A 23,347-nucleotide genomic window follows, 5' to 3' on the forward strand; every position below is an offset into this window, starting at 1 on the left:
CTCTACCAGTGACACCCTCCCCTGATCACTGTAACCAGTCAGAACCTATCTTTCAAGACTAAAGAATGTCAGTTATCTGGGAAGATTCCCTGCATAACTTCAGTACCAAGACTGTGTGCTGGACACAGAGTAGGTGTCCCGTGATATATTTTGGGGGGAGGAGGTTATTCCCCTGTTCCTCCCAAAATATATTACTGGCACCTACTGTGTGTCCAGTACTCAGTCCATGTACTAAAGTTGTTAGGGTGGGAAGGGGCTTGTAGCATTATAATGTATCAAAGCAATGAAGATGGTAAATATCAACAAGGTGAGGGGTTTTGTAGGAGACAGAAGATTGCCCATTACTGACCTAGGATGCAATTAGGACTTGGCCAACTCAGGCTCCTACCCATGGGGTGGTGACAGGACAGAGTTAAGACTCTGATGTTAGGACAGTGCAAGAAGGAAAGAGGGATCAGGGAAGTGTCCAGGAGCCCCTTCAAGGCTGCCTGGCAATGCTTGGGGCTGTAACCTCAGAGGTTACAAACTAGAGGTCTATAGGTGACCACTAATCCTGTTTTATGGTCCATGCCATGCAGTGTTTTTCAATAATTTGAATGAGTTGCTGTGGCAGGTATTTAACTGCTTTCCCCATATGTACCCTTGCTAAAAGATTGAGTTTGGGCAGCAACATGTCCAGTCCCAGGAAAGGTTCTCAGAGCCCCAGGTCTCCCAGCCTGCCTTGCAGCAAGGGATGGTCCTGACAAACGGCTGGCTAATGAGACTTCAACACAAGACTGTGGGTGACTCTAGAGAGGCGGCGGCTCTCTGTTATGAAAAGCAAGGACACTTCTCCTTCGCTCTGCAGATGTGATGTAGGAAGCTACAACAACTGTCATCTTCTGAGCACGAGGGAAGGGCCAAGAGAATCCCAGAGACCCTGGTCTCTGGGGTTGCTGTGACTCAGCTGTGAGCCCGTGGCTGCTTGCCTTCCTCCAGACTTGTTTGGTGAGGAAATAATTTTTAGTACTGAAGCCATTGCTGGGTGTGTTTTGCTATATTAAGAAACAGAGTCACCAACAGTAGAAAACCAGGAGACTTCACATAAAAACTCAAGATGGGATGTGGATCCCTATGTACTAGCTCTGGGTGATCCCAAATAACAGTGGCATAACAATGAAGGTAACAGGAGAAAGCTCCCTGAGGGAGCAATGGAACTAGACATTGCTCCCTGGGGAAGGAAAGCAGGATCAGCCCTGCCTCACACTGGCGGGGGCTGGAGGTAGCAGAGCTGCAGGTGGGGCCAGGTGGGGGGCTGGGACTGCCCCAGCAGCAGGACTGAAAGCAGCAGCAGCAGTAGCAGCAGGCCCAGGATCCGGGCTGGGACCAGCGGGTGCTGAGTGACCCTGGTGGGGAAGAAGAAAGGGCTTAGAGTGGGTCCCAGAGGAGCCATGGTCTCTGCAATGTCTGACCATCTCCCCCCTTCTGCAAATGCCTCGAGGGCACACCTGAGTCGCTGGGGGTGCAGGCAGCATTGGCCCCAGGGCCTCCTGACTGGGACCAGCTCTTTCACCACAGGCACCAGGGCTTGCTGGAACTCTGACTTAACAGAGCTGCTGGGAAAACAAAAGGGAAGGGAATCACTGCTGAGCTTTTTGTTTGTCCCCCAAGTTCCTTTCCTGTCACCATGGGTCCCATTACCTTTCAGGAGGGCTTCCTGGGATGTTTTCAGGGTGAGGGTCTCCCAGAAGGATCGGGATATCAGTCTGGGAGGATAAAGGAGACAAAGCTGAGGCACTGGGTCCTTGAGTGGGAGAGGCCCCGGGTCAGCCCACTGGTGGAGCACACGAGCTAGTGCAGCTGCTTCTCTGGGACACCCTGCCAGGGTGGGTTCCCAGTTGCACCAGCTCTGGTTGTGTGTTCCTTGGCAAGTACCATGCCTCTCCATGCTTTGCTTTCCCCTCCTGCTCGTCAGGGACGATGACAGTCCCCACATCATAGGCTTACCATGGAGACTAAATGCATGAATGCAAGTAAAAAAGGGGGCGGGGCTCAGAACAGAGACTGGTCCAGAGAGCGCTCAATCCATAACTGTGGGAGCGGTTCAATATTCTCAATCTCCCCATCTGATTTTGGAAATTTCTAAGGTCCCTGAGGGCAGAAGGCCTCCACAGGTGCCCCTGCCTCTGTTGGGCCAATAACAGCATGGACACTCCTTGATTGGGACAGTCTTCTTGCTGATGCCAGAATCAGCAGGTGCTTTAGGAGTAAACCCCAAAAGACTCCTCCAAGAGCCAGGTCCAGCCCACTTTGCTACCTTATCCCCCTCGTCTCCCTGGAAGGAACTCCTCTCTATAGGTCTGGCCTTCCCACCCCCAACCCCTTTGCTCCATAGATGATGACAATGACAGAAATAAACCAATAAAAACAGAATACTAATTCCAATTGCTATCCTCACTACTACTGGCTACTGGGCCAGGCATGGAGCGGGGCCTTTTACCATGTGGTCCTTAACCCTGAGAGCTGGGTGAGGTCATTGCTGTGTTAGCTGTGGGAATGCTGGGGTGGGGCCTGCCTCTGGGGAGGCATGGAGAAGGTGGATTTTGGGACAGGGCTACTCAGAGCTAAGCTTCCTCAAGGGCAACCATTGTGGCCAGTTTGGACCCTGGAGTCCCAAGTATCTGGACACGGCCAGACATTTGACCAAGCAAACTCCAGTCCAGCTCTAGACTCCTCGGTCTGGACTGTGACTGCCTTCCCTCTTCTCACCATTTCTTTCCCTTCCTTTGCCTGAGTCAGGCTCGTGCCTCCACCTTGCCCTACACTGGGAGGAGCGAAGGAGCCAGAGTGTGGGGCTCCTTCACTACAGGGTGCTGCACCCCGGAGGGAGTTCTGAGGCTGGCTGGGGAGGGGGGCACTCAGTGTGTGGGTACATGTACGTATGTATTTATGTAATATGGGGGTGTAGCCACGTCTGTGAGGCCATGGTGTGGTGGCTACAGCCCTGTGCGTGTGGTTGGGGGATCTCCTGGGAACATTCTGGCCGCCCACTGGGCTCCTGGTCTCCCCGCTACCTCACCATCTGCTCTCATTAGCTACAGTGAGGACCTTGTTATCTCTTGACCAAATGATTTTTCTCTGTGCTCCTGAGGAATGGGGGTGTGGGGTGGGGCCGAGGAGAAGCTGACAAGTCAGCCTCTGGGGGCTGGGGGTGGGGCTGGGACTGCCTACCATGACCAAGCTCTCCGCTTCTTCCTCTTCCTCTCTTCTGGACAACCTGAGTTGACAACAAAGTCACTGTAAACACCCTCCCCATGTGCCTGTGGTGGGGCTGGAAGGTAGCTCTCAAGGCAGGGTCTTCACACAGAGTGCCCATGGATGGCCCTGGGGGTGCCCTGCAGGGGGATTTTCATCAAATCTTTTGTGTCCCCCCCAAGGGTAAGGGGGCCTCTTTGCTCAATTCACTTTCTCAGCTGCTACTTTCCCTTTATCTCCCAGCCAGGAACTAAAGCTTGGCTCTCTCAGACCCAGGGCACATGCAGATGCCCTCTTGATTCCCAGTGGCTTGTGCCATTTCCAAAGGAGGCCTCAGAATTCCTGGGTCTCTGAGGACTGGGACTTCAGCTTAGATCCCCCTGTCCCTAGAATCCAACTATTTGAACTCTACCCCACTCCAGGTCATTTCTCTTAGGTTGTATAAACTCCCTGCCTCTGCTCCTTCTTGGGTCACAGGTACCTGAGTCCCTGCAATGCTTCTTTGGGGACTCAAGCTACCCAGGCTGATTGCTCCAGAGACCTTGCTCCACAGATGTCCACACCTTCACTGAGGACTGGGATCCAGCCCTGCAGCACCATTACCACCAGCATTCTCAGGGTTGTAGCTGTTTCCTCAACTCCCACCCAATACAGGACCTAAGCTTGTAGGCCCAGCCCTGCTCCATCAGACGGAGCTCTGATCTACTGAGACCCAGGCAGTTTCATCTCTATCCCTTCTTGGAGTCAAACCCTCAACCTTGGCTACCTTTGAGGCCACAGTATTTACTACCCCCTCACTCCCAGCTTCCCAATCTGTGGTCACACAGCTCCCCGACTCCGGAAATGCAGATGGCATCAGTGCCCCCGCCCCCGCCCCACTGCTCAGCCCCTTCTTCTCTCTATTCCTGATGACGCAGGTGGAGGTCACAGCTCCAGAGCCCCTAGCCCGCCCCATCTCAGCTCTTCCCAGACAAGTCCAATTAGAGGCCATGGCAGGCAGCCTCATTAGTTGCTGCAGCGGGAGCCTGAAAGAGGGGAGGGGCAAGAGGAGGCACCACAAGAAACCAGGGGCTCCAGGGTAGGTTCAGACATCTAGTGCTTTCTTCATGCTCAGAGGCCTGGATTCGCAGGGCTGGAATTCAGGAATACAGCCAGAAACTCACCAGAACCCCACATGATCTCACAATTCACTGGGAACTCTCCAAGGGCCTGATCTGGGTTCCCTGGAGGCCTCATGAAAGGTGTGTTCAGGGAGAGAATGACTGAGACACCGAGCTGTCCTATCTGTCTAACAATTGTGTCTTCCTGTCTAAATGTCTCCAGGACTGACTGATCCAGTCCTCCAGGGCCCACTCAAGCATCACATCCTCAAGAAGCCTCCCTGCTGGCAGAGTCAGGTGCGAATCTTCTGGAACTGTCTGGGTCAGGGTCTGTCTTCCCAAGACCCAGAGGCACGGAGGACTGACTTATCTTCTAGTCCACAGGCCTCAGGGTCCCCTTAGCAAAGACATGACTGAGTGAGGGGAGGGGCATGTCCCCACTGTGAACATCCATGGATGGGACATCGCCCAGAGGCAGAGGGAAGGCTCAATGGGGAACAAGCTTCTTACCGCAGCAATGGCGCCTTTGTTCCTTCTTCAAGATGTGCTGTCTCTCCCTCCGGGTTGCTCTGTGCAAACAAGAAAGTCAGCTCTAGGGCTAGGGACATAGCTCAGTTGGTAGAGTGCTTACCTGGCATGCCCAAGGCCCTGGGTTCAATCCCCAGCACCACAAACAACAAAAAAGGCCAGCTCTCCCCTGACTCTTCTCACTCAGATGCTATCCCTGAGGGTCAGTCACACCCATCCCACGCCATGCCCACTCTCCCCACGTCCCAGACCCCATATACAATGGCTCTCCTGGCTGCAACCTGACCATGAACTGACCACTGTCTTCTAAGCTCTCCTCTTCTTCCCCACTACTTAGAGATGACTCTGTTATCTCTCCAGGGGCAGAAGCCAAAAATGCCATTGTTACTGATTCTGCTAAGGCTCCTTTTGCTGTAGGACCCAGTAAACCAGGTCCTCTAAATCCCTGGGACACCTCCAAAATCTCTCACTCTCACCTGGGTCCACAAGGAGGTCAGAGGTGCCAACTCCCTTCTCCTCCCTGGTTCCCAGTCTTGGGTGGCCCCATCTGCTCTCCCTCAGGACTCAGGGACCTCCGTTTTCTCCACAGACATCTCATTGTTGCCTATGACCTCAACTGCCAACTTGACACTGTTTTCTAAATGCATTGCCTCTGGCCTTGTGTACCCAACTGCCTCTGATAGCCCTATTGTCCCTCAAGATGTCACTTCACGGTCACAAGATAAGCTCAGTGTCTTTCCTTCTCTTTTCTCATCATCACCCTCTCTCTGCAGCCCATCTGTCCCCAGCCCTGTCCCTTTACCCTAACTCTCTGTCCCTTTTTCTCCATCTCTAGGATCCTGCCCTGACACAGGCTCCATCCTCCTTGCCCCAGCCTCCTCCCTGGCCTTACTGCCTCTGGTTGGTCCCAGACGGTTCTTTCTATGCTCAGAGCTGATTCAGTACCTCCTTGCTCACAGGTATTTTGTGATTTTATGGAAAAAAGTCCAATCTTGTAGCTTGGTCAGGTTCCTTTCATTAACTTCCCAGCCTCATCCCTTGAACTCCCTGCCAGCTACCCTGTACTCCCCTCTAGCTACCCTGTACTCCCCCCCAGCTGCCCTGTGCTCCCAAGTTAGTACTGGTCTTACGCCCCAAGGCCTTGCACCGGCTGTCCCCAGGAAGGCCTCATTCCTTGAACAACTTAGCATCTTTTCTCAAAAAAAGTTTTCATGTCATTTTCCCTTTGACCCCCATCCCCATCTCCCAGACACTCCTTCTCTGAGCGCCACTGTCCTGCACTAGAGTGGCCCATCTGCATGCTCTATCAGGCCTTCAGCATAGAAGGGCCTGGACCTGAATGACCCAGCTGTGTGTCCTGGCCCAGCCCAGTGGCACCCTGAGGCCTGGATCAACCTTCCCCCTCTCAGGCCTCTCACTCAGGAGCACCTGAGAGCTCAAACCAGAAGCCCAATCTAACCTTCATTTCCTTTGAGGGCTGTGGCTAAGACTGGACCTGTGATCTTTCTCTGAGCCTCATTTTCTCATGAATTCTAGGATGAGGTCTGAGAATGCCCACCTCACAGAGGTGCAAGAGAGCTAAGTGAAAAGCACTGGTGTAAAGAGAGATGACAGGCCTCTCAACCCAGTGAAAAAGTGACCAGAGGAACAAAATTCTCCTTAAGGATAGTGAGAAGGTTTAAAGTGGTATAGTTTTTAAGAAAATACATTTTTGGGGCTGGGGATGTGGCTCAAGCGGTAGCGCGCTCGCCTGGCATGCGTGCGGCCCGGGTTCGATCCTCAGCACCACATACCTACAAAGATGTTGTGTCCGCCGAGAACTAAAAAATAAAATATTAAAAAATTCTCTCTCTCTCTCTCCCCCTCTCCCTCTTAAAAAAAAAAAAAAAGAAAATACATTTTTTTTTTGGGGGGGGATTTAACTCAGGGCACTGGACCACTGAGCCACATCCCTAGCCTTATTTTTTTTTTTTTTAAAGAGAGAGTGAGAGAGGAGAGAGAGAGAGAGGATTTTTAATATTTATATTTTTTTTAGTTCTCGGCAGACACAACATCTTTGTTGGTATGTGGTGCTGAGGATCGAACCCGGGCCGCACGCATGCCAGGCGAGCGCGCTACCACTTGAGCCACATCCCCAGCCCATCCCCAGCCTTATTTTGTATTTCATTTAGGGACAGGGTCTCACTGAGTTGCTCAGCGCCTTTCTGTTGCTGAGGCTGGCTTTGAACTCACAATTTTCCTGCCTCAGCCTCCTGAGCTGCTGAAATTACAGGTGTGCGCCACTGTGCCCAGCAAGAAAATTCAGTATTTTTTATAGAGCTGGGAATATTTTTTTTTTCATTTGCAATGCTGGATGAGGATCAAACCCAGGGTCTCATGTGTGTTAGGTAAGTGCTTCATCACTGAGCTATACTCAAGTTCACTGAATATTTTAATAAAAAATTATTTTGTCATGAATTGATTAACACCCCCTTTTTAGGTTGTGGACACTGAGGAAAACTTAACTCAGTTCTTTCAAATGATATTGAAATATTGTTCAGATAATTATGGGGGTTAGAAGACAATGATTATTTCTGAGGTCAAGATCTAATAGTGAGCTTGCTAAGCTTTTCTTAAAAATGCCTGCTGGCTGGGCATGGTGGCTCATACCTGTAATCCCAGCAGCTCAGGAGGCTGAGGCAGGAGGATCAGAAGTCCAAAGCCAGCCTCAGCAATTTATCAAGTCCCTAAGCAAATTAGCCAGATTCTGAGTCAAAATTTAAAAAAAAAAAAAAAAAAAAGTGTCTCCTCTTCAAAACATAAATGCTTGCTGGGCATGATGGACACACCTGTAATTCCAGCTACTCTGGAAGCTGAGGCAGAAGAATCTCAAGTTCAAGGTCAGCGTAAGCAACTGAGTGAGACCCCCCTTGCTGCCTCCGCCGCCCTCAAAACAAAGAAAAAGGGCTGGGGAGGTAGTTCCATGGTAGCACTTGCCCACATGTGCAAAACCCTGGTTTTGATCCCCAGTACTGGAAAAAAAAAAAAAACCACAAATGCTTAATGTATTCTTATGGTCACAGGATATACAACTTACTTATCTTCCTACAGAATTAAGTAAGGTGATTCCTGAAAAAAGAAAACACCAAAAGCCACAGCCCAGTCATATGTTCACTTTGTTCACTGGTGTCTCCCATGACAGCAGGCGATCCCTGGAGGGCAGGGATGGGGTCATGTTTGGCTTGTGGCTGGATATCCAGCATACAGCAGATCCTCAATAAACATTTGTTCATTGAATGGGAAACAAGTAAAAGGAGGAGCCAAAGTGAGTGGCCCATGGAGTTGTTCTCCCCTTTTCCAGTTCCTAGACTCTTGTGGTCTCAGATACCCTTCCCTGCTCACCTGTGCCCCAGCTAGGATTTCAGATGAAAATTCAGTTTCCTCCTGGGGCTCATTGATGACCTCCTCCCACTGCCATACTCCACACAGAGGACTGGAGAGATCAGAACCTGCCATTTCCTGTTTCAGTGAGGAAGTTGTTTCAGAGTCAGAGAGGGTCACACTAAGGCACAAGATAAGGTTAGAGATGGAGCTGCAGATGGGCTTAGTGTGGGGCTGGGAATAGGACGGGAGGTGGAAAAGGACTGGTATGGAGCTGAGGTTGGGAGGGCATGGAAGGAAGAATAGGAAAGGGTGTGGTGCTGGGGACTGGGTTAGAGATAGTTAAGGAATAGATGGCCATGGGGGGCAGACAGGATAGAGATGGCCAGTGCTGGGTCAGGCTGGGCCTGGCACTGGCAATGGCTCTGGGGCTGAGATCTGAGACACAGAGAGAGTTAGAGAGGATTGGGAGTCTCTTTGGCAGCCAATTGCCAGGGGTTCTGAAGCCCTGGGCTGGGCCAGGTGTGAGAGTCAAGTGGGGAGACATTTGGAGTTTCTGTCTTGGTGGCCCTCAGGATGTTTCTTTTTTTTAAAAGAGAGAGTGAGAGATAGAGAGAGAAGGAGAGAGAGAGAGAGAAGGAGAGAGAGAGAGAGAGAGAGAGAGAATTTTAATATTTATTTTTTTAGGTGTTTTTTTTGGTGGACACAACTTTGAATGTGGTGCTGAGGATTGAACCCGGGCCACATGCATGCCAGGCGATCAACAGGCGTTACTGCTTGAGCCACATCCCCAGCCCCCCTCAGGATATTTCAAGGGTATTAGGCTCACCTGACAAATGGCCTCAATCTCCAAGCCCAGTGATGTGGGCACCAGCGTCGTCCAGCCTGCTCTTCTTGCCTGGGCCTCTTCCAGTAACCTGGCCACACAGACAGGCACAGGAAGGCTATCTCCTGGCCTGTCTGCAACTGTCAGTAAGCCTGCCTGGGGTCCCTGCCCTGCCCACCTTCAGCTGGAGGCCAGGGTGTCCCTGCCTTTGGGTTCCTTCCTGCCTCCTCCCACTTCCAACATGCCACTCACTCTTCTGGTCCCTCACTGGTCTGATTCAGCTGTTCCTCCAGGTGTGAGATTTCCAGTCTCAGTTCCTGTGAGGGAGGTGGAACATGGTGATACCTATCTCGACACTTTGATCCACCCGCCCCAACATACACTGGGCTCCTCTTCTGTGTCCCCTTCACTTCCCCAAATACCACCAAAGGACCAGGGAAAAGAAAGCAGAGAGAAACAAGAATTCAGAGAAGGGCTGGGGATATAGCTCAGTGGGTAGAGTGCTTGCCTTGCATGCACAAGGCCCTGGGTCCAATAACCAGCACCATTAAAAGAAAAAAAAAATCAGAGAGAGGTAGAAAGCAAGAGGAACCAAGAACGTAAAACAGCCAGGAAATTTAAGAGAAGGAAAGCAGAAGCAGAGACATGGAAAAGTGGGAGACACAGATGGTGAAAGACTCAGAGAGAAACACAGGATGTGAGACCAGAGACCAGAGTTGCTAGAGAGACTGGTAGCCTTGACGCAGCCTCAGAGACAAGAACTCCAGCGAGCCCAAGCAGAGACACAGAAATGGGGAAGACACCACAGAGAATGAAACCGAGAGATACAGAGTGAGGGAGGAGGGAAAAGAGAAAAAGTGCAAAGAAAAAGAGATGGAAAGAGAAGAGAGCCACAGTCATGCAGCACGGATGAAAGAAACCAGATGTGCAGACTTGAAAAAAGACCCATGAAGACAGAAAGAGGCATGGGAAGGAGAGGCAGCAAAATTTCAGAAATGATGGAGGTGAAGAGAGCCAAGGTGGACAGAAGGCAGTGGCTACCTGTGTGGTCATTCTGTACTCCTCCAAAGTCTTGGCCAAGCTCTCCGTGTGGCGAGTACGCTGGGAAAGCCCAAAGCTGACTGAGACCGGGCGCTCCCCAGACCAGGGCTGCTGGCATTGGGGTCCAGCTGGGGTTCAAGGGGTAGAGCTAGGGCCCAAGTAGAACACTGGGGAAAAGAGCTTCTAGATCCTGGGGAGTCACACTTATGACCTGGGGAAACCCTCTGACCCCTCTGGTTTGTGTATCCAGGAATCAGATCCAGGTGGACTTTTCTTGCCAGACTAGGGGCAGAGAACAGCAGGTGTACGTGGAAGGCAAGTCCATTTCCCTCCCCAGCCCCCTCACCTCAGACAGGATGGCGTCTCGTTGGCAAATGAGGCGTTCATACTCATAGAGCTGCCGCTGCCAAGGAAGGAGCCTGTCCATCTCTCTGGCCTCCCTGGTTCCCCTTGGCCTTCCCTCCTCTGGCCTGCCCCACTCTCCCAGGGCTCTTTCCTCAAATGCCCAATTCCTGAGCATCAGCTGCACTGCAGGGAATTTCAGCCCAGCTGTCTGGGTGGCCCTGGGAGTCTGAGAGCTTGATCTTGGTGGAAGACCCCTGCTCTGAGCAGGTCTCAGTGGCTCTAACTGGTGGTGGTGAAAATGGCCCCAGGGAGGGTGGGAAGTTCCCGGGCACCAGGGAGGGGCTGCACCTTCAAAGCATCCTTCTCTGTGGCCAGCTCCTCACTCCTCCTCCTCACTCCATCCCGCTCAGCCAGTAGCTTCCCATTCTGGAGGAAGGAAGAGCCCACCAGTCACATTCATGACACTAACAGCTGACATCTGCTTAGTGCATCCTAAGCACTTTATATAAGTTTAGTCCCTTTAATTCCTTCAGCCATCCTAGTGAGACCTCAGCTATATCTTCTCTGTGTGTGGCTTCCCATCAATAAAAAGAGAGATAAACAGGACTTACTTCATGGGATTGCTGTGAGGGTTAAATGGGTTAATAAAACTTTCTAACACTTAGCACTTTGCATATGTTAATGTACTAATTATCCTCTGTTTTAAAGATAAAGGCAACTTGGGCACAGAGAGATTGAGCAACTTGTCCCAGGTAGTAATTCACGCCAACACATGTTGATGAACATTAGTGGGAACAAATCATTTAGAATAGTGTTATCTGCACCTGGCATGTGCCACATGTTGGATAAATGTTAACATTTACATATCTATTTATTAAATAATATTTACCAGGTTTTATATATTATATGATATATAAACTTTTACCTTTGTACTATATATATATTTTTTTGTTGGGGGCTGAATCTAGGGCCTTGCACTTACTTGCTACACAAATGCCCTATCACTGAATTATATCCCCAGACCTTTTACAATTTTTAAAAAAATTCTGAGACAGTTTCCCAGGCTTGTCTTGAACTTGAGTGAGATCCTGCTGCTTCAGGCTCCCGAGTATGTAGGGTTACAGGTATGTGCTACTGTGCCTGGCACAATTTTTTTTTTGGGGGGGGTACCAGGGATTGAACTCAGGGGCACTGGACTATATCCCCAGCCCTATTTTGTATTTTATTTAGAGACAGGGTCTCACTGAGTTGCTTAGTGCCTCACCATTGCAAAGTCTGGCTTTGAACTCAGGCATCCTCCTGTCTCAGCCTCCCAAGACACTGGGATTACGAGCATGTGCCACTGCACTCAGCCTGGCACAATTTTTTAAACACACACAAGAATTGTGTAACAAAGCACCATTATCCATATTATCTATCATCCAGTTCCAATTATTATATTCATTTTCCCAGTTTTATTCCTTTTCTTTAGAGTTTAAACTAGATGTAAAGCAAACCCCAGGCATCATATTATTTTACCATAGCCATTCCGGCATTTATCTCCTACTTGAGGACTTATTTCCTTTAGTAAAATCACAATGCCATTATTACCCTCTCCCAAATTAGCAGTAATTTATAGTATCATCTCATACTCAGTGTTCGCTGTTTTCATTTTGGTTGCCTCCCAAATGTCTTTAATGGTTGGTTTGAATGAGGATCCAAACAAGGCCTACCATCAACTGAAACATTTCATTTCTTTTAATGTAACAATAATCTCTCCCTGGTACTTTATAGGTCCTTCATCTGTGGAAGAAACCAGGTCATCTGCCCTGTAGAGTTGGTACATTTGCATTTGGCCAATATCATTCGTGCTCTCTATGATGATACTCACCAAATACCCCTGTCATTATTTTCTTTAAGCAGGTCGGTATACTCAGGACTCTGTCCAGACTTTTTTTGGTACCAGGGATTGAACTCAGGGGCACTTAACCACTGAGCCACATCCCAGCCCTTTTTATTTTTTATTTTGAGACAGGGTCTCACTAAGTTGCTGAGGCTGGCTTTGGATTTGATATCCTCTTGCCTCACTCTCCTGAGCCTCTGGGGTTACAGGTGTGCAACACTGTGTTGGGGTTTTTCAAACTCTTGTTCTGTGCTTTCATAAGAAGACGTCACAGATGGTGCTGTACACCCCACACTATACGCTTCAGGAGAAATGCCATGTCTGACTGTCCTAACTATTCCTTCTTTTATGGAAGACATGGGAGGTAGAGTCACTGAAACTTGGCCAAGGTTATGTGGAGGAAAAATGGACTCAAACCTCAGTCTGTGTGATTCTAAATCCTCTGAGTCAGATGCATCTCTGAGGGAGAACAGGGCACAGAGAGAATCAGTTTCACCTTGGCCATAAGGAGCTCAGAGTAGATGATGCTAATGCACCAGGGGTTCTGAAGAGGCCCAGGGCCTGAAAGTGGGAACAGAGCCAGAGGCCTCCTGAGGCAGCAGTGCTTGGATTGTCCTCAGGGGCAAAGGGAGTTATCTGGGAAGAAACCAAGGCCAGGAGAGGGCAGCCCACACCAGACTCAAGTTCCAGTCTTAAGTCTTTAGGCACCAACAGCCTCCCAAGTTTCCCTGAGATGACGTGGTCACCAGGAGATGCTTATCAGGCGGCACAGAGGCATTCCAGAACTCCCTTTCACCCAAAGCACTCCTGGTGCCCCAGGGGACACAGGCAAGTTCCTCTCTCTCCAGCCAGCCAGGCTCCAAGTCCTCTATCAGCTGCCCTCACTGTCTCAGCAGGCCTGGGCTGCCAGGTGAAGGACTGAGGAAGGACAGGCCAGGAGTGCTGTGTCAACATCTGTCCACCTGGTTGGGGATTTGCAGGCCAGATCCTGAGCCACTCTGCAGGGAGCCTGGTTACTCATTTGCTCCTCCCTCCTTCTGCAGTAAACTAAGCTGGCTCTGTGGCTCCTCCAAAGGAGGGCTGCCCAGAGCTTCAGAGCTCTGAGTGTCTTGTTACTCCAGCATTATCCTCTGTAACTTGAGAACTCAATCTATAGATGCTCGCTAGGCAGCTGTGGGCGAGGGGAAGGAACCAAGAATAGCTCTAGTTTATCGAGCGCCTAGGATGTCCCCAGCACTGCTCAAGGCACTTGATCTGGCAGTGGGCCTTAAGGTGGGGGTAGGAGATGTGGGGGTGGGGGGTTAGAGACCACTGGCTGCCATTCACCCTTCTTGTTCCTTTTGCTTTTATCAAGGATTCACTCTGTCAAGAAGAGTGCCAGCCTCAGACTTGAGGATGAAGAAGAAGGAAATCTTGGCAGATCTGGGGGATATGGCTGGTTATCAAACGTAGCAGTCATTTTTATCCTTTCTTGTTTGCCTCGAGAGGCTGAGGATTTTCTGACCCTCCCTGTGATCCAGTTCTAGCTGGTAGATAGGAGAAGTGTGCTGGGGGTGAGGAGTGAGGCATGGGGCAAGGGGCTTCTGGAAAAGCTTTTTCTTCTGATGAAGGTAAAAGCCATCAGAGGGGTATTTTTTGGCACCTCCTGGTCCTGCTTTGAATGAGAACAAGAGGCTGGGAGCTCTTGTAGTCATTTGTGTCAATGAAGCCATAAGCAGACAAAAAAGCCCAGTGAGTCACCAAACCAACCTAGAGACCACCTCCTTAAGAGCCACCCCCACCCCAGCCCCCTACAGGGGACTGAACCCAGGGCATCACACACACTAAGCAAATACTCCACCACTGAGCTGCATTCCAGCCCCTTTATTTTATTTTGAGATAGGATCTCACTAAATTGTCCAAGCTGGCCTCAAACTTGTGATCCTCATGCCTCAGCCCCCCAAGTACCTGGGACTACAGGTGTGTGCCACCATGCCCAGCCATGGGTTTGGTGAAGGAAATGCATGTCCTTCAAACTGAAGTTGCAATTTCCTTGATATTCTCCTCCTTGGAATATCATGAACCCATTGGTGGCCATATTATATCAGGGAGCTGTTGGCTATAATTGTTGGATGCCAATGAGCTGTGAGGAAGGAGGTTCTTCCAGGGAAAACTTTTTCCTCATTCTTAAAAAAATGTTCTGCAAGAACTCGTCATATCCTGTCTACACTCGTGCCTCACACTGCAGCAGCCATCCTGCTGTGAGATCTCACTGCTCCATTGGGGAGATTTTTCAAGGAAAAGCCACAGAAGAGTAGAAAAATTTTGGATTTCAGTGTGAAAGTCATAAACCAGATGTTGGACAAAGAGATTTGGGAGAAATACATGATGTGCTCAGACTAGGCAGAGATCCTTAGAGCTGCAATAGGGTGCAGGAGAGTGAGAACACATAGCAGTAGACTGAAAGTGGGCCAGAACCATTCCTAAGCCCTGAGCCATCATCCCTAAGCCCTGAGCTACCTGTGAGGAGCAAACTGGACGTATGCAGTAGACCACAGAACCGCTGGAGAGTCTGGAGATCTGAGAGGCCCTGTGTCCCCTTCTCAGCTCAGTCTTAGAATCATGAAGGGGTAGGAATGATAGAGTAGAGATGGCTGTGTCGGGAATGGAGGGAGAGGCCCCAATGAAATCCCTGTGGGCTTTCACAGAGAAGTGGCCAAACCTTCTCTGTGGCCCTGAAAGAGTTCAGAAATGGCCAAGTGAGAGACCCAGCCCTGATAAGGATCCTGCCAGGAGTTGCAGCTAGGACCGTTAAGTCCAGAGATCTGAAGGCCATGCAGGCCTCCCCATGGATGTAGTGGTGACAAAGGCCGAGAAACAGATGGAATGAAGATCACTGATCTTGTGAACAGCAGAGGGGACAGACACTGAGGACCTTCTGCTTCTTGGAGACCCTATGTGGATCGCCTGCAACTTAGATGCTACCTTGGTCAGGGGAGTGGAGGCAGTAGTGATGAGTTTCATCAATTGATGCATGCGTTTCTTCCTAAGAGAACTAGATAGATCCACAATGAACTAAGAGGATGTTTCCTGTTTCAGATGAAATGGAGCTAGAATTAGACTGAACTTCATATGATATGGTAGGCAACGGGCAAAATTTAATCTTTTCAACCACCCTACTGAACAGGTAATCCTCCTCCTTGGTCTTGGAGAATAAAACTAAGGCTTGGGGGCTGGGGTGTAGCTCAATGGTAAAGAGTTTGCCTAGCTTGCATAAGGCCCTGGGTTCCATTCCTAGTACAGCAAAAACAAAAAACCAAAGCTTGGAAAAGAAAAGCCACACACTGAAAGTCTGCCTCTTGTATCATTGGTAGAGATGGGGTCTACATTCAAGACTCACTTCAAAACCTTTCAAAGTCTGTTCTTCTTTTTTCTCTCATATCACTGGGGATGGAAACCAGGACTCAGTGCTCTACCACTGAGCTAAATCCCCAGCCTTTTACATTTTATTTTGAGACAGGATCTTGCTAAGTTGCCCTGGCTGGCCTTGAACTTGTGAACCTCTTGCGTTAGCTTTCTGAGTAGCTGGGATTACAGGTATGCACACCACCATACCTGGCAAAATCTGTTCTTTTTACCATAAAAAATGCTAATACATACTAACTCTTAGGGAGCATTTCCTGTGTGTCCTACCTTGTGTCTGAAACTTTCCAAGTTATGTTCTGGTTTAAATCTCACACAACCCAAGGGAGATGCCACTATTTTGTTCATTGCACAGACGAAGACAGTGAGATGACAAGAGGGGAGGGAATGGCACATGCTTATTATGTATGTGGCTTTACTGTGAACACAGACACTAGCCCTGTGCTCCAAGCTCTTGTCATCAATGATCTCAGGGATATTCACAAATCATTGGGATGCTGAGGTCTCCCTCTGTAGGCTTTAGTTTGAACTTAGGCTGCTAGGGTGTTAGAGGAGGCAGGGTTAGAGCTAGGAAGCCCTTGAGGACTGGGGAAGAAGGGGCAATACGGGCCTCAGCTTACCTCCTCCTGCAGAGTCTCCACCTCCGCCACCAGGTACTGCTGCTCTTTTTCCTGACCAACCCCAGAGAGAGGAGGAAGGCTTCAGTTCCAGTCTCCTTGCTCTCATAGTACCCTTTTCCAACCCAGGGAACACATCAGGGCCTGGGGTCATTGAGGCACAGGGCTGGGAGAATGGCTCCAAATGTCGCCATTATCAAGAGAATGGTGGTAGGCAGGCCTGAGAAAGTCTGGGAACTGTAAGACCTGGAGTGAAAGAGGAAACCAGGTGACCTCGCCCCTTCCCACTTCACTGCTAGGCTCTGTTGCTCTCACTCCAGGAAGGAGAGAAGAGGCAGGGCATCTTTTGTCTGCCAGGGCCAGCACCCACCGTCTGCCGGGCCTGGGCCAGAAGGCCTCGATTCTTCTCTTCCAGGCTTTTGGCAAGAGACTTCAGGTCTTCCAGCTCCTCATCCACTGCCTTGGCAAACTGCAGAGCCTGCTGGGTACTGAGCAGTGCAGGGGCAGAGGAGCCACAAGAAGAGAGGAAGGCAGAAATGCAGAGATAGATCCACTCAGACAGCAGCCACAGAAAAATCTCAGGCTGGAGTGGGGAGTACGGAGACATAGAGGTGGGGAGGCAGAGATAGAGGGGGCAGGACAAAGACCCAGAAAGAAGAAAGGACAGAGACCAAGAGATAAGGGTGGGACAGAGATCCAGTTTCAATTTAAAAGACTGAGGAGGTGGGACAGAGACCTACAGAGAGTAGGAGACTAAAACACTGGGACTGTGACAGACATGAAGCACTAGGAACACAGAGAAAGGAAAAAACCAAAGATATGGAGAGTCAGAGAGAGCTGGAGAGGAATAAAGAGAGAAGTCTGAACCCAGAGGGAAAGACAGGCAGACTAGAACAGACAGGTCGGGAGACATGACTCAGGGAGAAACAAGGGAGAAAGATACAGACAGAGGGGGAAGAAGAAATGGACAGGTGCAGAGTCAAAGTCACTAAGCAGGACAGCAGAGAGAGAGGCTGGGGTTGCGAGAAGACGGAGGCAGAGTAGGGTCACAGCCACCTGCGAAGCTGCCTGCGCAGGGCCAAGATCTCCTCCGTGAGGCGCGCCGACCCCTCCTCGGCTGTCTCCACGCTGCGCTGTAGTTTGGCATTCTCCCCAGCCAGACGCCGGTTACTGAGTTCCAGGTCCTCCAGGCTGCTCAGAAGGTCAGCTGTGGCAGGCCTGGCGGTAGCAAAGGGGCTGTGGTCACTGCCAGAGTCCCTGCCTCCTTTCCCAGGTCAGTAGAGGTTCTGGTGGTGGGGAGACAGGGCTCTTCTGTTGAAACAGAAACAGGAGTGAGACTCCTCTGCTCTTTCTAAGCTATCAACAGGCCTGTGTGCCTCGCCCATGACCCAGAGGACCCCAATCCCTACCCCGACCTGGGCAGGCAGGAGAAAACAGGGCTGGGGTGGGAGAAGCAGGGAGGGGTCTGAGAATAGGTACATCTCAGGTCTGGTGTCTTCGCCTCCAAAGCTCTCCAGGTTGGCTGGCTCCTCAGCTTCTGGAAATCCTGGAGGGAGACAAGAGGGTACTGGACTCCATCTTAAATGTCAGTGTGCCCCAGGGCTCCAGGCTCGCCCTTTCTCTGACTGCTCCTCTGCTGCTCCCTTCACTCTGGGTGATCTCTTGAGCTCCCAGGGCTTTAGTTACCCCCATTATGAAGAACTTCTGCTCTTCATCTACTCTGAGCTCAGACTGGATCTTCTGAATAGCCCCACTTTCCTATTCCTTATGCTCAACACTGGGTAGTACATCAACTTCCCCAAACCTGTTCCTCTTCCCAGTTCCCATGCCATCTAAGAGCCCCTGAGTTTACCTGGCTCCCCGCTCCTCCTCAACCTGAACCCAGGTCCATCCCTGTACCCTGATTCTCTGCTCCACTCCTACTCTCTGTCCCCTGCTGCCCCCTGCCCCGTGTCCTCCCTAACCTCCTGGCCTCTGGTCTCCTCCTCCTGTCCTTCCCCTACTGGCCCAGAGAGTTCACCTGTCTCTCCTCAGCTCATAGTCTTTCCATGGCTCCAAGGCTGAAGAAGGAGGTCTGAGATAATATCAAGAAAACTGCATTTGTGTGTGTGTGTGTGTGTGTGTGTGTGTGTGTGTGTGTGTGAGAGAGAGAGAGAGAGAGAGATCACATGGCCACTTTTTAGCAGACAGCCACCTAGCTGTGAGATCCTGGGCCCAGGATGGTGAGCAAACCAACCAACAACAAGGAAGGGGCCTCACCAGGTGAGCAGGACCAGCTAGGAGGGAAAGGCCTGCAGGCTGGTGAGCTGGTGAGGAGCTGGGAGGTGGGCCTGGGGCATTCCTTGGCTTCCCAAGGCAAGAGGGCCTTCGGCCACAAGAGTGTGAAGAGGAAGTAGGCAGGGCCTTGTAGGCCTCTGTAATAGGACTAGTTTGGGGAGAGGGGTTAGAAATAATCCCCAAGGGGGAGGGGAAAAAAACCCAAAAGTTAAAGTGAGGATGGTGGGCAGGGGGCAGTCACAGAGACACCTAGAAAGCCAAACTCACAGCTCCAGGCTGGAACAAAGGTCCTTGCTTGGTTGTACCTCATCTCTTGCTCTGCCCCATGGGAAGTCCCCCCACTGGCTGACCCTGGACCTGCCTGCTTCATTCTATATATAGCAATCTCACCAGATGGCAGTTGCTGGGAGGTCAGGGCTCCCTCCAAGGCGGTCTCCTCTCCAAGCTCTAATCCCCTGTATCAAAGGGATGAGGCTTAGGGCCCCCCTGCAGCCAACCCACAATCCTGACCTGTCACTGCAGGGGGATTGTGGGTGGGAGGAGGGGACAGGTCAGGTGAGAGAGGCACTGTGGGAAGGAAGGTGAGGCCAGATGGTGACTACCCAGGGCCAGATGGAAGAGCAGGAAGGGCAGGGACTGGGTTTGGTGAAGGGATGGGGGACCTCTGTCAGCCCCCCAAAGCACTCCCCATATCTTCAGCCCCCTTTTATTTCTGTCCCCCCCCCCCCCCGTGCCTCTTTATCCCAGGCGTTTTGTCCTCAGGCCCCCCACCCCATCTCTTCGCTTTTTCTCTTCCTCAGTCTTATTCCAACCACAGTAGGTCCCCGGGTCTGCAGATGCGAGCTGCAAAACCAGGTATGAGGCTGGCTTTTAGGACTTCTCAGAGGAGGGGGTTTGCCATGCAGGGACTCACCCACGCAGCTGACAGGCAGCAATCCAGTTCCGCATGACAACCAGGAAGGTGTCCAAGTCCACAGTGGCCCCAGGGCCCTCCCCTTTGGGGTCCAGGCTTCGGGCCAATGTTTGGAGGCGAGAATCCTGGGGGCCCTGGCCTGTCACAGCCTCCAGGTACGCCAGCACGTGGGTCACAGCCACGGTGCCTGGGACAGAGCATACCATGACAGAGATTGGGTGGGTGAGGCCAGGCAGTGGCTTGGGAACAAGATGTCACTGGCTAGGTTTGTGACATTCCTGTCCCATAGCTTGGTGGAGACACCTTGGGCAAGTCCCTTCCTCTCTGTCAAATTTTCCACCTGGAAATGAAACCCGGTCACCCCACCTCACAGAGTGGGCCAAAGAGGATCAAGTCAAGGGCAGTACTGCGTACCTCTCCAGGCATTGTGGCTGCCTCCTTCCCCACTAGACACCAGAAGTCTCACCCCTCTTCTGTCAAGGGCCCCAGTTCTCATTCTGAAAGGCCGCCATTCCTTTATTCACAAGAAGCTGTAGCCCAGTCCTCTCTCTATGGCTCCAGTTCCCAGACCCCCATCCTCTCCCTCTGCTCCCCAAACCCCCAACCTGCCCCTCCCACCTGTCCTCTGAGGGTCACAAGCTTCAAACGTGGAGTTGAGTATCTGCTCCTCTAAGCTGAGCAATGGTCCTGGGCTCACCTCCTCAGGCTGCTCCCAGAGGTACACTGAGGAGACAAGAGGGCCCAACCCACCAGTCAGAGGACCAAAGGAAAGAGGGTGACACCAGGTCCTAGGTCCCTGGGCTCCACAGAGGGGAGGGAGTTCACTGGGAGCTGCCTGGGGCTGGGGCTGGTAGCTTTGGATGGGGAGGCAACATGAGGGTCTTTGAATAACTCTCCTCATCCCTGCCATGTGTGTCTTCTCTTTCAGGCCAGAAACTCTGTGTATCCCATGTGTCAGGAGCCCAGATAACAAGCTCTGAGATCACCCTGGCCTCCTCTCTTCTCCACCCTCCCAAGCTGAGCTCAAAGGAAGAGGCGGGAGGACAAAGAGAGGAGTCTGGGAGGAGCAGAGTGTGAAGGGGGCCCAGGAGCCAGGAACAATCCAATAAAGCGCGGGCAGCCTGCATTGATCCTGCCTGCTGCATCTCCGGTCTCCCAGTCTGCCCCAGGGACCAAGTCTCTCTCCACCCGGCATCCCCAGGCAAGGGTGGCAATAACACAGTTCTGAGATGTGGAGGGGTGGGACAATTCCAGCAGGGTGGGCAGTGACAGAACAGTTAGGACCTGCATCAGGTGTCAGACCAACCTGGGGTCAGAGCCTGGCTGCGTGTCTCTGGACAAGAGGCTTCTCCTTTTGCACCCTCAGTCTCCACAATGGTAAAGTGGGGGATGGGTAGAGCAACCCCCTTTCCCAGGGCTAGGAGGGCTAGATCTGTGTATGTGAAGAGCATGTGGATGTCTGTTTCCCAGGGTCTGTTTGCCTACTACTGTATTCACCATGACTTCACACAGCAGGAACTCAAAATATGCTCCGCAACATGAGGAGATTCTCTTCTCCAGGCACCACTGGACTGGCTCAACCTCTCTCTCAGGGCTGGAAGTAACTTTTCAGGTCCCTGCCTTGGCCTCGGACACCTGGAGTCAGCAGCTCACTGAGCACAGGTTGCAGGGTTGGGTAACCTGGGCTCAGGTTTGAATGGGGCAAGGGTCCCTCTAAGCCTCAGTTGCTTCTTCTGGAAAAAGGGGGGGGTGATATTACCTCCCTCCAAGAGAAAAAGTGAAGCAAAATCTTGAAAGGCCCTGCCTGGCAGAGGTCCTGGCATGTGATAGACTCAAAAATAGAATCGAACATCTATTGAGTATTTAGTGGGTGCCAGGCCTCTTCTGAGGGCTTCACATGAACCAGGGGAGGCTGCTATGTTAGCCCTGCTTTACAGATGAGGGATTGAGGCACCAAGTACTTAGAAATTTGCCCAAGGTCACCTGTCCAAAACAGGAGTCATCTTTCTCATCCCTCTTAACTTTTCTTTGTTGTGGGAAAAATTTGATGCCCTCTGGTTAAACCTATTCTTCTGGGTTCAGCCCTTGGAAAGGAAAACGGGGGACCCAGGGATAGGGAAGGGAAGGTTTTAACTACAGTCTGGTTTCTTCCTTAGTGTCCACCCCATGTTATAGAAAAGGACTCTGTGGCCCAGTGAGTTCGCCTGCCCAAATCTGCTGCCCAAGAAAAGCCAAGCTGGGTAGATCATACTGTCTCTGAGGACCAGCACATCTGCAGGGCATTGAAGGAATATGTCACTATTTCTGTTCTATTCTCTCTCCTTTATTTCTGTCCTCAGTGTCTCTCTGTCCTTGCCTCTTCTCTAGTTTTCTTTCCATTTTTTCCACAATCTCTACTACCAGTGTTCCCCCTCTTTGTCTCCATGTCCCTACTTTCTTTTCTGTCTCTCCATCTCTGTACTTCTCTTCCCGTGTCTTGGTGACTCTGTTCCCTGAGTCTTCTCTTTACTTCTTCTGTTGTATCTCGGTTTCCTCCCTGACCTGCTTTCTCCATCTCCATCTCTGGGTGTGTCCCTCATTTTCCTTCCAGAGCCTCCCAGAGGCTCAGCCCTTGCTCATGGTTCCTGGTGGCCGCACGCCCTCTGCTGGCGTGGGCGAAGTTTAGCTTGTGGTCACTAGGCCATCAGCCTGTGCTCGGGTTCCTCCATCCTAGTGTCTGCCTCTGATTCTCTGACTGGGGCCAGAGTCCAGTTCTGGGGCCTTGAAAAAAAGCTGAACGTTGTGCTCTGTGATGCCTGAGAGCCTTTAAGAAGGCTGCTGTTTCTCCTGTCAGACTGAGCTCTTCTGGTTAGCGGAGAGGGTGACCCAGAAGCTTCCTTCCAAGCAGGCTATCACACCCAGACATCTGCATCCATCCATTCGCTTGGCAACAGTAACTGAGTTCCTACTATGCTTCAGGCATTACTCTAGGGCAATGCCATTGATAGGGCAGCCACTTGCTACATGTGGCTCTTCAGCACTTGAACTGGGTGGAGTGTGAATTGAGAAGTTTTGTTAGTATAAAGTATACATGAGATCTGAAGACTTAATACCTCAGTACATATTAATACTGATTACAAGCAGAAAAGATACTAGTTTGAATATATAAGGTTAAATAATATCTATTATTACCATTCATTTCCCTTGTTTCCTTTCCTTTTAATATAACTAAAAATTACATATTACTGGCATGATACTTCTGTGAGATAGCACTCTCTAGGGACTGGGAATACTAAAATGAATAAAACAGACACTGCCTTGTGGAGCTCATGCTTTAGGGAAGAAACAGAGACTAAACAGGTGACAGATGCCAGTGCTCTGAAGATAAGGGAAGCAGGGAAGGGAAAAGAGTGACAGAGTAGCTGCTTTACCTAGAGTAAGAGGTGCCATCCCAGCATCAACCTGAGTTGGAGAAGGGGTGAGGGCAACTGGGGAAGGGTGCTCCTGGTGAGTGGCACAGCATGTGCAAAGATCTCTGCTCTTGCACAGCTCAGCCTTCCCAGAGCAGGTGAGATAGGAGGGCGTGTACAAAGTAGGCATTTAATTCACCACCGCTTCTTCCTGCCCAGCCTGCTCAGCGACCCAAGCCATGTCTCCCAAGAGTCCAAGTCACAGCCTGATGCCCATTCACCCCCAGCTCTCTCTCCCTCCTCCAAGACAAACAAAGGCCCAAACACCTACTTTCTGCAGCGGGGCCACCAGCCCGGCCCTCTGGCAGGTCCATCGGCCACTCCTGACGCTCCACAGCTGCTATTGAAGCTACCAGCCTCCTTCCATCACTGT

General features: G+C 51.0%; 1 protein-coding gene across 1 annotated transcript; it reads right to left on the reverse strand.

Annotated features, from left to right (window-relative positions):
• Window positions 1-1,240: 1,240 nt before the first annotated feature.
• Window positions 1,241-23,288, reverse strand: Kash5 (KASH domain containing 5). The gene is made up of 19 exons (XM_026406431.2): window positions 23,246-23,288; window positions 20,144-20,248; window positions 19,526-19,712; window positions 19,003-19,067; window positions 17,815-17,881; window positions 17,392-17,553; window positions 16,706-16,823; window positions 16,339-16,389; window positions 10,783-10,860; window positions 10,436-10,492; window positions 10,090-10,149; window positions 9,301-9,365; window positions 9,053-9,139; window positions 8,244-8,367; window positions 4,845-4,903; window positions 3,211-3,256; window positions 1,681-1,745; window positions 1,488-1,592; window positions 1,241-1,385 (listed from the first exon to the last, which is right to left on the reverse strand). Exons 1-19 carry the CDS (start codon window positions 23,286-23,288, stop codon window positions 1,241-1,243), a joined length of 1,689 nt encoding a protein of 562 aa, XP_026262216.1.
• Window positions 23,289-23,347: the final 59 nt, after the last annotated feature.

This window comes from Urocitellus parryii, chromosome 15 (genome assembly GCF_045843805.1).
Source record: "Urocitellus parryii isolate mUroPar1 chromosome 15, mUroPar1.hap1, whole genome shotgun sequence".
In the NCBI taxonomy this organism is placed as follows: domain Eukaryota; kingdom Metazoa; phylum Chordata; class Mammalia; order Rodentia; family Sciuridae; genus Urocitellus; species Urocitellus parryii.

Coding starts and splice junctions, on each gene's coding strand:
- Kash5 (XM_026406431.2), bottom strand. CDS start 23,288: ATGGACCTGCCAGAGGGCCGGGCTGGTGGCCCCGCTGCAGAAA. Junction 9,366..10,089: donor AGTACAGAATGACCACACAG/GTAGCCACTGCC, acceptor CCTCCCTCACAG/GAACTGAGACTGGAAATCTC. Junction 1,746..3,210: donor AAGCGGAGAGCTTGGTCATG/GTAGGCAGTCCC, acceptor TTATCCTCCCAG/ACTGATATCCCGATCCTTCT.